Here is a 13,527-nt window from a genome sequence, read left to right on the forward strand (position 1 = left end):
CCTCCTCGCATGGACTCGATGCCTCATGCCGTTTCAGCTGCAGTACTCCTTTTGTCCTGTAGACGTCTCCCCCTTCTCCCCAGGCAAGAGGCCTCCACAGCTTTTGAAATAACTGCAACTTTCCAGCGGCTGATTTCTGGCGTCTCGTCACGATGATGTTTTGTAAAAGAACGGCCAAATTTCAAGTTTGTGTTTTCTGCTCCATTCAGCCGCAGCTTCATCGTCACCTCATGTTACGTTTCTGCTCCGAATATTATTATGTGTTTGAGTATTTAACAGCCACTTTGTACCCGTTTTGCTTTGGTTACACGCAGATACACACAAAAAGAGACAAAATATCATATACTTTTGCCTTTTCAATAAAGAAGAAACGAGACTGACGACAGATCAAAAAATAACAGGTTTACATGAGTATTAGGCTGTTAGATTTTTTTTTTTTATTTGACAATATCATGAAGTGGCAACTTGAAAAATGTAGGATCTTCACTAAAATGTATAAAAAAGAAAGTGTGATATGTATCATTGTTTTCCGTTGATTGCTTTTTATATTATCATTTATCGATCTACAGGATGGAAGCGTCCAAGTCGTCTTTGTTCCCCCAAAATGTCCGAATCAGAAAACTTGAGATTGTTTTGATCATGTTAGTTTCAGGGCTGGGCCCAATGCACTTTCAATTCAGCCAATTCACAAATGGGATCATTTTTTCAGAAACGCAAAAATAAAGATGAGAAACGTGAGACTGAGGATTACTTTTCCATTTATGATTTGAAGAGAATTACAAGTGACCCCAGGCTTCATTCGTTTTGTGCACTGGTGGCCAACACTTAGTATTTTTTTTTGTTATGTTTTACTTTGCAGCTGATGTTTATTCATAAGCCAAAGACTTTGTGTAAATATGTCTATATGGATAAAGCACATTGTTTGTATTTATTGTTTGTTTACTTGCATTGCTTGTAAGAACAATCATTCTTCATTCCATGTTTACTCTACCAGCAGCGTTTCTTGAACCCGAGGGTCACGACCCAAACTGAGCTGCGGGTCTCTTTCCTCCGGCGCCTAAATGTGATTTAACGGTTCCCCGAGGTTCGAGGCGACTTCCGCTCAATTTGCGTCCGTGAAGAAGAGTTTAAGAGCCGCTGATCGAAGCTGTATATTCAAGCATAGAAGTAGTTTTTCAGTATTTAGGTGGAGTTCAGTAGTATTGTCTTGTTTTCACTTATTGAATCTCTGTGACGTTGCCGTGGTTTCTTTGTGTAAAAAGCCCATCGCTCTGTTCGTGGTCAGTAGAACATCAGAGTATTTTGGATAACAGCTGCGATCCCTCTTAACGTGTTAGTCGGGATCAGCTGTTTATCTTCACCCTTGTATCCCGCTCACCGTCATTCTCCCTGGATACACACTGACTCGGTGATGCAACACAGGCTGAGTGAGCGAAACGTGCAGGACTGTGAAACAAAAAGAGAGTAAAAAAAAAATACATTATTGTGCCTGATCATTTGAATTTCCTTGTTGAAACAAGCATTTTACCAGCCGGGGCTTCGCCGAACGCGTTGTCATGGACGATCATTGTTTGACCTTTTTCCTCAGTGTGTTTTATTCATCCGATTTAATTCTTTGTGAGGCTCACTGAATACCAGATGTGTTTCTGTTTTGTTTTGCGACATGATACAGACGGTAAAAAAAAGAAAACTTTATTGTAAATAACAAATGTTAGACGTTCCGCTCGGTTGGAACCAGAGAAGCTCTGCTCGCACGGATGTTATTGTAAATAGAGATTCACCAGGACTCTAAAAGGCTCCATTGTTTAGAGATATAGACGATGGATGCAATGTCAGGACTTTTGTTCTGTTGTAGATAAAAAAAAGAAAAACGTCAGAGATTGTACTCCTGGAGGATTCAGCTTAAAAAAAAAACTAACTTTGACAGATGTTTAAAACTTTATCCTGTTGGTAGAACATCCACTTTCTGTTTGATTTTGTTTTTTTATTTCCTCCAGATTTCTGATCTGACCCAAAGAAGGGAAAGAAAAATGTAGAGGCCATAACATTACGTTGCTACAGTTGTACGTTGCCTTCAGTGGTTGAGCAGTGTGGACAAAGCTGATGTCCGTCTTTATCGCATGCAGAGAGAAAAGCGAAGCCGCCGTCAGTGACAAGAAATCAAACAGTAAAAAGGGAAAAGTGAGGATTAGAACAGACGATTCCTCCTCAGTAAAACATGAGGTCATGGCCCCGGGAGGAGACGTCACCGGATGAGAGGCCAGTCTGAGTGTAAAAGTGATATTCATGGTTCATAATTATTCTTGTCTGTAATGTTTGGCTTCTTTGCTGTAATAAAGACCACTTCTTTAATTAAAAGACACTGTCGGGACTCGTCTGTTGTTACAAGAAACATTCACATCGAGTATCCTCAAGAGGTTAGAGGCCGATTTTAGTTATCAAAACCTAAGATTCCACAGCCACACTGTGTTAATGACAACATGTATATTTATATATATAATTATTTTATTTTAGCATGTTGATAAATCACATTATAATTGATTCAATGTTATTTCAATTGTTTTTTTCCAACTTTTTCCAATAAATAAGACAGCAATGCATCACCATGGATACAAGCTGCTGTTAAACCAAGAAGAACAAGGAGGAGGTGGAGGAGAAGAATAAGAATAGAGTAAGAGAAGAACTAAAACAGGAAGGAGGAGGAGGAAAAAAACAGGAAGACGGAGATAGAGGAGGAGAAGAAGAAATACAGGAAGAAGGAAGAGAAGAAGAAGAAGGAGGAGGTTAGAGGAAGAAGCACAGAAAGAAGGAGACAGAGGAGTAGAAGAAGAAGAAGAAGAAGTACCTATAAGGGCCTCTCCAGTTATTGGCCTCCATCTTGTTCTTTGTCACATGTGTATAAAGGTTAAATATCTACAGGAGATTCTATATAGACTGAATGTCTGTGGTTTGGTGAACGACACAGTTCAGAGAAACTTCAGTTTGGAGGATCCCAAAGCCTTTTTTTACATTGTTCCCCTGTAAAATACAATGTGAATTTTGTTGTATTTGATGCATCAGCTTAATCCTGAAAAACAAGTCCTGGTGCTTATAAAGAAAAATGAAATTCTCTCTCACAACCGTGCAGTTTTCTTCAAAAAGTTTAATTTGCATAATTATTTACAACATGGTAGATAACAGAACTTCAGAAGAGGCAAAATATACTGAACCACGCTGATAAAGCAGGGAAATAATAGAATGATTTAAATTTGGCGAAACCATGTCAGAATCCTGCATTTAGAAAACAAAAGAAAGTTTCACAACTCGATCAAAGAAAAAAATCTAGAAATGAAATATTCAGCTTAAATAAATCTTACAAACACAAACTGATTCGTAGAATGCTGTAATACTGAACAGCAATGAAACACTAAAGAATACATTCATTTTCACTATCCCGCATGCTATCTGAAGATCTTATAAAATAATGTTGACAAAGGAACGGTAAACAACAAAAACATGGTCAAGAGCGGAAAATAGTTCCATTTAAATTAGGCATATATTATATATTTATATATGTATATTTCTGTACAAATACTGAATATTTGGCATTATATTTATCCTCATTATTGAGATATCTAACAATTGAAAATAGTTTTAAGCTAACCACAAACCTTTTATGCTATCAAATGTTTCTCGTATCACATTCCAGAGCCCAGGAGAGGCCTCTTGTTATTTCTACCCACAGCCACAACACAAGACGTTTCTCCACCAGAGGCAAACTAATTTGTGACTGCTCTCTCCCCTCATAAAGCACAGACACACAAACAGCACACAAACACTGCTCCTCCCGGTGGTTTTAATAGAAGCTCACGATCCAAAAACAATATGTGGACAACGTACGTCTGTATATTGTGGTTTCACTGGGATTGTGTTTCCAGAAATTGGAAGTAAAATAGATGAATAATAATAATTGGAATGTAAAATAGTGTAACTGCCCTGTGTTCTGTTGTTTATTACACTGGTCAGGCTCGTAACTAAAATCATGAAAATATTAATAATAAAACTATTACAGAAATCAAGCGTGAGGAAAAAATATTACATGTGTGCATCTGCAATGCCTTTAAAAAATAATCTCATCTAACATCAGCTAAAGAGAAATATTTGACTGCTTCAATATAAATAATTTGTAATTTGGGGAAATATATTTGCTTAGCATAGAGACTGGGGGCGTGGATTAGCATAGTACTGGGGGCGTGGCTCTAGGTCTGAGCTGTGGTGTCATTGATTCTCATACTCGACTCATCGCCATCAGTCTCAGCTGCCAATCATGACTTTTCACCATGTTTTTCATGGCATAAAAGAACTAATTAAATCCAAACTAACTGGAAATATAAGCACTTGAACAAATCTGTGTGATAAGAACGATCTAAAGTCCCAGAAACCATTTTGACCTTTTTAACTTTCACCTATAGCAGATTATAGCACTACCCACTAGGGGGCGATCCAGATGATTTGGTTTCACTGTCTCCTCGTCTATCTTATGCAGTCTGTGGTATTTCCCCAAATTTCAAACCACTTTTTAAACAGCTTTTAAACAATAAAGCAGTTTAAGGTAAGATAAGGTTTGAAACACCGACTGAAATATCTAAATCAGGCTTATTGCTTGAGGAGCAAATCCACTCGTACAGCCCAGTGGTGATGGAAGCGTGACATCCAACATGGCCCATGACGACTCACTCGACTGCTGTTTGAACAAAACCTGACGATCCACAGCACAAAGTCAGAACTCAGGTCATTTATGAGAAGAGAGAGCAAACAGTAGAAAGACATCTTTGCAACCCAACTGTATCAGAATCCAGGAGAAAAGCTTTCAATGAAAATCGAACGGAGTCTCAGTGTAAAGAAATCCTCAAGATGTGAATATGAGGGAAACTCAGGGCGCCATCTTGAGGACATCACACCGCTGCTGCAGTGTGTGTGTTTGTGTGTGTGTGTGTGTTTGATGTGTGCTGATTGTCAGAATAAAGCCAAAAGAAGAAGAAAATGTAAAAGTACAATGAGAGAAGTAGTTTGATTCAGCACCTGTACAGACTTCTCTGAGGTTTAACTCCAGGACGACTATGAACGTGACTAATTTTCGAGTATTACTGAAAGTAAGCTGACCCTTTTCTTTCCAGTACATATTTTTTTATATCAGCTTAAAGCAAATAGGATAATTCTATAGGATTTAGGAATTGGATGACAATGACAGCACACATGTTTGCTCCTGCAGTGTAAAGCACGGTGAACACGGTGCTTTTCAGTGCTCGGTGAATGAAAGGTGAAGTGCACCAGGGCCTGCACGGCTCTGCAGCCCCACAGAAGTACTGCTGCATAGTACACAGGCAGGACAAATACTTCCTGTGGAGATTACAACTACTCCTAATATACCATGTTTCTCTAAAATGCGTATCTATGAGGTAAATAGCTGTAGGTGAGCCTGCCTGCCATTGTATGAAAACACTATTGCACTTTTTGGCTGGTCAAGTTTTGTCAGTCTCCAGATTCTGCCGATGTTGATGCCGAAAAAAGGCAAAAAACATCACGAGATTACAATATCACAGCAAGAAGGAAAAAATATAGACCTTTTTAAATAAATTATCTTTTTTTAGATTTGCAGAAATGGACGTGACTTCGACGCCTTGTTTCCACCGAGCTCTGTGTCGGTGTGTGAGTCAGACAGAAGTGTATTTTTAGGTTTGGACAGACTTTACACACTTTGTGCCACTGGAAGTTTTACCATAAAAACCAATGAGCTAAGAGACTATTTGAATTGTTTGACAATGTTGTTACTCAAACTGTGTAATTATATATTTAAATGTATACCTGTTCTGCCAGTTGAACACTATGAATTACAAAAAAGTTTTTTGCTGAACATGATGTGTACATCAATAGATATAATAATCTTAATATAATCAACATAAACAATGTGCTTTTAAACAACAATCACCAAGCACGTCCTTTCTTCTAAATATTGCTCCAGGTACATAATCCGACAATTTCTCTACCGGCTGCAGTGGCATCTCTATCCAGCCGTAGAGAAATGCAGTTCCAGGCGTTGAACACTAGGGGAGCGGAGTCCGAATATGACATGGAATTACAAACACGGAACAAAACTGTTTGGAAACGAGGCACGAAATGTGAGTAAATTGTCGAATCCACCGATTTTCTACAATTGATCGTAATTTGAACGGACATTTGTCCACAGTCATGACTCATAAAGTGGATCTCACTGCATCGTGGTGAAACTTCTATGGGATCTGAGCCAAAAACCCCAAAAAGAAGGGTTAGGGTTAGGATAACAAATGTTACCCAATCCTCCTTTGCTGCCCTCTTGACGTTATTGTGCTGAAGTTTATTACAGTCCAAAGTTTAAAGTAGTCAGATATAAAGTTTTAAATTCTGCAGTCCGACCCAGCCCAGTTTCCAGCCCTTTGTAATGGTATCACAGACAAACTCGCACTCTTAACAGGTGTTGCAGTCCTTCCACAAATCTCAACCCAACACATTCACTCACTGAGTCCGATGAGAATCAGACCGTAAGGCACCTGAGGATTTGTCATGTACATAGTTGCCAAACGTCTAAGCCCCTTGTGGCGTGGTGAGATAGAACGTGACACAGACAAGGAAGAGAAATATTCAGTGTTTTCACTAAAGATGTCATGTTGATGTGTCACGATCACAGACGAGCGTGAGGTCACAAAACACTTTTCTAAATATCGATGTCAGCGCATGTGTGTGTGCGTGTGTGTGTGTGTTGTACGTACTGTGACAGCTCGCAGCTGCCGGTGTCCCTGTGACTTTCGAGGACATCTTTGTGTCAGAAATCAGCCCCACCCACTGGGGAATGGTGCAAAAACAGCTAAAGTGACATCGTTTTCCATTTTAAGCCAGAGACCAGTAGGTCGTCCCAGTGGATCCTCACTTTACTCTCCCAGTTCCTCTTTGCTGCCTCGTCCCTGTCAGGTGACACGTGACGATTTTACCCAAAGCAGAGAAGCTAATCTGTGGATTATTACCACTAATACGAATTTGTAGATTTCACTCATGTCTACTGGTTTGAAAGTGGAAACAACCTACAGGGAAATTCTTAGTGAAAAGGTAGCTCCTAAAGGAAAGCCTAGATTGATGATGATGACTTGATCAAGTACCACACAAGATGGAATCACAGTATGCAGTCTGTGGGAAGTCGACTTGATTTGCTTGACCTTCATTCAGGTGGAAGAGCAGTAGAATTGTCAAAGTCATCAGCTGTTGTCTCGTAATTCAGTGAAGCTGTCGTCTGCTTCTTTGAGAACAAAAGTTCAGGAGGAACCGGTGAAATAAACAAGGAGGAATATTTTAAAACTGTAAATTCTCTCTCTCAGACCAAAGCTCGTATGTGAAAAATTAAATGACTGATTAAATTTTCTCAGTTTTCCGTTTAATGCATTATATTGTTTTTTGCGTCTGTCTGTAAAGTCAAAAAGCTCCTGAAACATCTCGGAAGTAGACCGGCCTGGATCTTTTAGCATCTTCTGACCCTCTTGGATTTTCTTGCATCGTTTGGGGCTCTACATTTGTTTTTTTTATTTGCTTAAGACCGTTTGGTAACGTGAGGGTTTTCCATCCAGCAGTGATGTATACGTGTCACAGAGTAAAAGACTCTCCCTCCTGAAAAGCAGGTCTCACTACCTCACCAAAGTATTTACAGTACACAGACTGCTGCCCCCTACTGGGCACTGGTCTTATAACAGTAACATGGGAAACCTAGTGGCCATGTAATAGTCTTAATCAGCTGGGACTGGATTGACAGATGAATGGGCGTGTGTGAGCAAAATGTCGGTGTTTCTTCGTCTGTGTCGTATAAAATATGGACGGGTACACTGAATGCCCCTGGCTCATGGCGGGCATAGTAGATTTTACTTTAAGGTCGGTGGAATGTCGAAATCCTGTAATCTCTCCCGTCTGATACATAAACCCGACCTCTTTTCAAGCCAGACAGGAAGTTACACCATGAAACCTCTCTCCTGATTTTCACCGCTGAGGGCGAGAGCATTGCAAAGATGATCTTTTCTAAAGTCACAATGTCCCACACGTCGCTGGAGAGACACCGGGCACCATGTTAATAAATCTCAGTTTTAAAAAGTCCTTGAGTGTGTCTGTGTGCGTGTGTGTGTGTGTGTGTGTGTGTGCGTGCACATAGGACTGGGTAAAGGACAACAGTTTCAGAGTAAAAAGCAGCACCATTTACTATAGTAACTGAATATTGTTAAAGTGTCATTTGCACCTGTCTTTCATAGACTACATGAGCAGATCAAAATAACAACAGTATATTATTTTTTAAATATGCGCCACTTGGAACAAAAGGTCAGATGCAGTGTGTCAGAAATGAGCTGTTAGCAGAGGAACCCCCCCCTCAGTCAGCAGGACCAACGCACTCAAATCAACCCACAACTGCTTTAGCTAGAGATACTGGATGTTTACTGTGATGTCGGCCGTGTGATAGATACTGTAAATGTGATTAAACGTGTTAGATTTACGATAACGAGGCCTGAGCGGCGTCGGAAAGAAAAAATGAAACACAAGGTGCAGTTTATATGATCCTATAGAATAACATGAATTCTGTGGTAAATCCTCCATTTCTGTCCTTGCAATTCAACTGCAACAATATCACATGAGCTTCATAAACTACATTTCCCTTGGAAATACAAACATGAATATTATAAGGTGCAAAATGCATTGTTGGATACAGTCACCTCTTCCAGGCTTCGTAAAACTTCTTCTTTTTCTGTTAATAATTCATATTTGTTCTGCAATGGAAATGCATCCAGCAGCAAATAACGTACATATCTTTAAAAAACGTTCTAAGATGTGGTGGTTTTTTAATATGAATTAAAGTGAATCAATGAAGGGAAATAATGGAATTTGTAGCCTCATTTTCAGATCTCATTCAGCAACACTGTTCCACGGCAGCAGCCTGGTCACCTCGGCCGAGGAGGTTCTGTCTGTTTGTTAGGTTTGATTGTTCGTGAGCAATATTACACAAAAACACAACTGAGGTGTTTTTAAAGGATGGAAATAACCAATTAAAGGTTCAGTGTGTGGAGTTCAGTGACATCTAGTGGTGAAGTTGCATGTTGCAGCTGAATACCCGTCACCTCACCCTCCCCTTTAGATGTTTAGTTTGTCCAGACTGGGACCTGCTCCTGGTGTAAATATATAGTATTTAAATATAAAAGGCCCATTCTAGGTGAAAGAAAAACACAATTCTTACAATTTCGAATGAAAAAACTAGTGAAAACATCACTAGGATTCATTTATATTATGTTTCTGACACTAGATCCATTTCACCTAAATCTTACACACTGAACCTTTACATTTTGGCGCAGATCAGGGATATTTATTCTCTTTCTTTGACATAGCAACATAAAGCGTTCGTCAACTTTATTACAATTTTTCCAGTGAATAATTCATGGAACTTGATGGAAATAAATCAGGTATATATCAGCTGATATCTTTGAGTGTATATGGAGGAGGTTTGCCCTTCTAGTTCAAGATGGAGTGATGCAATAATGGTAGAAACAAGAGTATTGTATTGTATATAACCACAAAAGTGGCAGGAAATCTCGACAACGATAAAGTTGCACCAGGTTTCTAATGAAAACCATCACTTTCTGCTGCCGTGGTAACCTCAGGCTGCTTTAGCCCAAGACCATTGTTGCTGATGAGATAAAGTTGCACTTTGTGTTTCCCTTTGAATGTAACAAATATAACATTACTCGCATTCTCTCCGTGGGGCTTATAGCGATGACGGAAGTTTGAAGTTATAGCTGAATTTCATGACAAGTGAAATGTTTCTTTTTGGATATAGCAGCTCATTCTCATGGTGCAGAATGTGTGGAGTCCCCTGAGGGCTGAAAGCTACACCAGGCAACTTCACATTAGCAGCTTCAGGTGACGAAGACATGTAGACCTTTTTTTTATGACGTTGAATAGCCATGAGAATACTGACGCTCACTAATCCAGCTGGCCTGAGATCCCTGTTAACCAACTTTAATCAGACCAGAGGGACAAGAGGAAAAAGGTCTAATGCTGGTGTGTCCAGGTTTTACTGCTTCCGAGACAGCTCGGGTGTCAATCAAAATTTCAGATTTTTGTATCTCTTCCTGTTGGACGAGCATCGCACACACCTGACTCACCTGACTTCTCACTGGGGGAAGACGGGGCGTTCTTCCCCATGGCAGTGCCACGTGGTCGTTTAGGCTGAAAAGAATGGTTTCCTCTGAACTCTTTGCCTAGTGTAGCTTCAGTGGGGACAACCCAGAGAATGGCAACAACAGATGGCAACACAGTGGACGAGCTGGGGGACAGATGAAGACAGCAGGAGGAGGAAGAAAGTGGACGATGAGTGTGTGGACCTCAAAGCCGGGTCTGGGCCTCTGGGATGTAGATCTCGATACTGTCCGCCCTCTCGGTGACTGAGTTCTGTCTGAAAGAAGCTGCTCGTTTGGCAGCCAGGAGGCGTCTCCGGGCTTCGTGCCGCTGGCGGTCCTGAAGGTCCAGAGAGCGCTCCCGCGTTATAACACCGTGGCCCTTGGCTGGCCGCTTGGGCAGGGGTGGGGGCCACTTCCGCTCCTTAGGAGACAGAGCGACTTGATTAAACAAAAAAATGTCTAGATTATTTAAGCAATTAACTTCACAGAACGTGTTGATTTGAAGGGAGAAATGCGATTAGAACGACGTATCTCAATTAATGGTCTAAAGTTGAAAAGGGTGTAGATGTTTGCCAGAGGTTATCAATTATATGGACCTTAAATTTAATGGATTACAAATAGAACAGTGGATCGAATCAGACATTATTGGATGGCTTTTGTGCTGTGGAGTGAGATGTTGATGATGATGTTTAGTGTCATTTTTTAAGTCTGATCCCGATGTTTTGCTCATATTGGCTGATTTAATCGACCCACTGGTGAATGGGTTTGGCTCTAGTCGGTATCACAGCCCCTGATTCCCTGAGAACAGAAATTACTTTGAATAACTTTCATCGATTGAGTTCTTAACTGGTTATATAGTTAGAACATCACTTACGTTACATACAACGCCACTAACATTCCCCCTTTAGAATCTACATACCTAAATCAGACTGACGCACACAATCGTTTGAATAGAAGCTTTTTCTAATTGCTTGCTAATCTGCTGTTGGAAGTAAATCGGTGCCTCGCTTGCTGGAAGCAGATCAGCCCAATAAAGAGCATCTGTGGGACTGTTAGCACTCGACTTCAAGGAGCCTGAGATGTGCCCGTTAACTGCTGGAGGTAAATAACAGCCCTCGCTACTACAACTGTAGCATGAAGATAATTATCCAAGAGCCCCGGAAGGCTCTAGTCCATCTAGAAACACATCACAGCCTAAATGTGCTTCTCACACGTGATCCTGGGATGAGACGATTATCCTAGAGATGCAGCTGATGATTCCAATGTGACAGTAAACAATCCTCAAACAGGATCACTGATGTCTGTGTAGTTCAGTGGGTTGGTCCTCAGTGTTTTCAGAGTGTGGATTTGTGAGAAGTTAAATTAAATATCACTATCTTTACCTTCTTCTCCGGACTCTCCACCAGCTGCCACTCGTTGCTCTTGATCTGCTGCAGCTCATCGAACTTGGCAGTGACGTCGTCGATGGAAAGCTGCAGCAGGTCCCAGAATCCAGCCAGGTCCTGAGATGTGGGTCTGGGCATGGCACTGGGGTCCTGAGGAGACGGTGGAGGAAAGGATGTGGTGAGCATTTGACATTTTCTAAAAATTCAAGTGCATAATTGTACACGCCATCTACAGATAAAATACTGTATTTCAGATCTGTGTTAAACCATCTGCTTCATATTAAATAAGAGAAAAGAAACCATGTCACTGAAACCATCATATCTACTTTGGCTTTGAAAGCACAATTTACTTTCTGGTCATATCATAACCACATCTACACCTGAACCTCACCGTCCTCACCACTGTGGGGCAGCATAGCTTCAAAATTGGTTCATAACCTAAACTGACACTTTGTGGTTACATCCTTAAGATATGACAAAGTTGTTTTTATATAGCGGTAAATTTGGTTTATTTTGTGCCATAAAGCAACAACAATGATTATAGATAATCAAATGCATGTGAGAATGGTGAGTGAGGGAGGGGTTGTTACTTCAAATCATACATTTCTAAATTGTATATACATATTTTTCTTTGTGTTCAAACAATTAAATACATCAATGGTAGGGGAACACTTAACTTCTCGAAAGCTTCAATACAGCAAACTCACAATTGTCTAAATGACAAACGTCTTTAATGTGACTAACATCTGGTGCTCAGAGTGTGTCTGTGGAGCATTCTTCTTCCTCCTTGTGATCCTTACCCAGCTGACTGATGTGCAGATGACAACTTGCACAATCAGGCGGCTCCACACAACCGTTACCACAGGCAGCAAACACAGACCGAGTGCCAAATCAGACCCAAGAACATTCTATCATCCCATACGTCATGCAGTTCTTCCTCCGCCCACCAGGGGAAACCTGTCTCGTTGACCTGTCTGAGGGCTCGGGGGCCTATCTCAAGGCTTGTCTCTAACAATGTTAGACTTAATTCATCATCCCATTATCTACAGAGAGAGAAACCGCAGCATGAATCCATCTTAAAGAGAGCAACAAACTGAGCTAAGACACACACACATACACACACACACACCGCCTCCACAAGGTTTTGCATTTCATTAAAAATATTAGTTGCCCTTTAGACAGAAGTGATTAAGCACCCGTCTTGTTTCTGTATCTGCAGAAACATTCTCATTGACGACATTTTGTGGATAGAAAAAGGTGCAACCGCGTCTACGTGAAGTGAGGGCTAAACAGGGAGACGGCGTGTCGGTCCATTACTCAAACTCTAAAGGTCCCGATCACGCCGCTGACGCTGTGCATTAATGGATAGCCCCCCGAAACGCAGGTGCTGCTTCCTATTGGAATTCCCCTTCTGTCCGCTGTGGGTCACGAGGGCTTCACTATCGATCCCTGGGCTCTATTTCTGGAAGGTGCACAAGTGCAGCGTCAGAGCGAGCAAGAGGAAGAGGATGAGTTTCCCCCTGATCCTTTGTGTGACATATTAACACCATGTAGGTCGATTTCATGCTTACACACACACACACACACACAGACACACAGGCAGACACACACATGGAATACTCACCAGATTCTGCTGACATAACCAGTAAAACTGCTGAAACTTTTGAGACATTAGCAGCTGAGCACTTCCCACTGCGCTCCGGATTTTTCCAAGAACTGGTGGACGAACACATGTAGAGAGAGAGAGGGAAAGGGACAGAATTTGATTTGACAACTGACGCAACATGATGAGAAACATCTCTCATTCACAAGGATCCCATCAAGATTCAGTGTTTTCATAGGTAGCATGACAGCTTATTGTGTCAGTGTCCACTTTGGCTAAACTGGTTTACGTTGTAGACTGTAACTAAAAAACTGAAAATTCATGT

At 40.9% G+C, this 13,527-nt stretch overlaps 1 protein-coding gene across 1 annotated transcript in view; it reads right to left on the reverse strand.

Moving 5' to 3' along the window:
• Window positions 1–10,419: 10,419 nt before the first annotated feature.
• Window positions 10,420–13,527, reverse strand: part of dlgap2b (discs, large (Drosophila) homolog-associated protein 2b) — a 35,919-nt gene continuing 32,811 nt past the window's right edge. Inside the window, exons 8-10 of the mRNA XM_061092110.1 lie at window positions 13,224–13,315; window positions 11,597–11,749; window positions 10,420–10,635 (exon numbers count right to left, since the gene is read on the reverse strand). Coding sequence (XP_060948093.1) covers window positions 10,420–10,635; window positions 11,597–11,749; window positions 13,224–13,315 — 461 coding nt within the window. The remainder of the gene's footprint in view (window positions 10,636–11,596; window positions 11,750–13,223; window positions 13,316–13,527) is intronic.

This window comes from Limanda limanda, chromosome 18 (assembly GCF_963576545.1).
Source record: "Limanda limanda chromosome 18, fLimLim1.1, whole genome shotgun sequence".
Lineage (NCBI taxonomy): Eukaryota > Metazoa > Chordata > Actinopteri > Pleuronectiformes > Pleuronectidae > Limanda > Limanda limanda.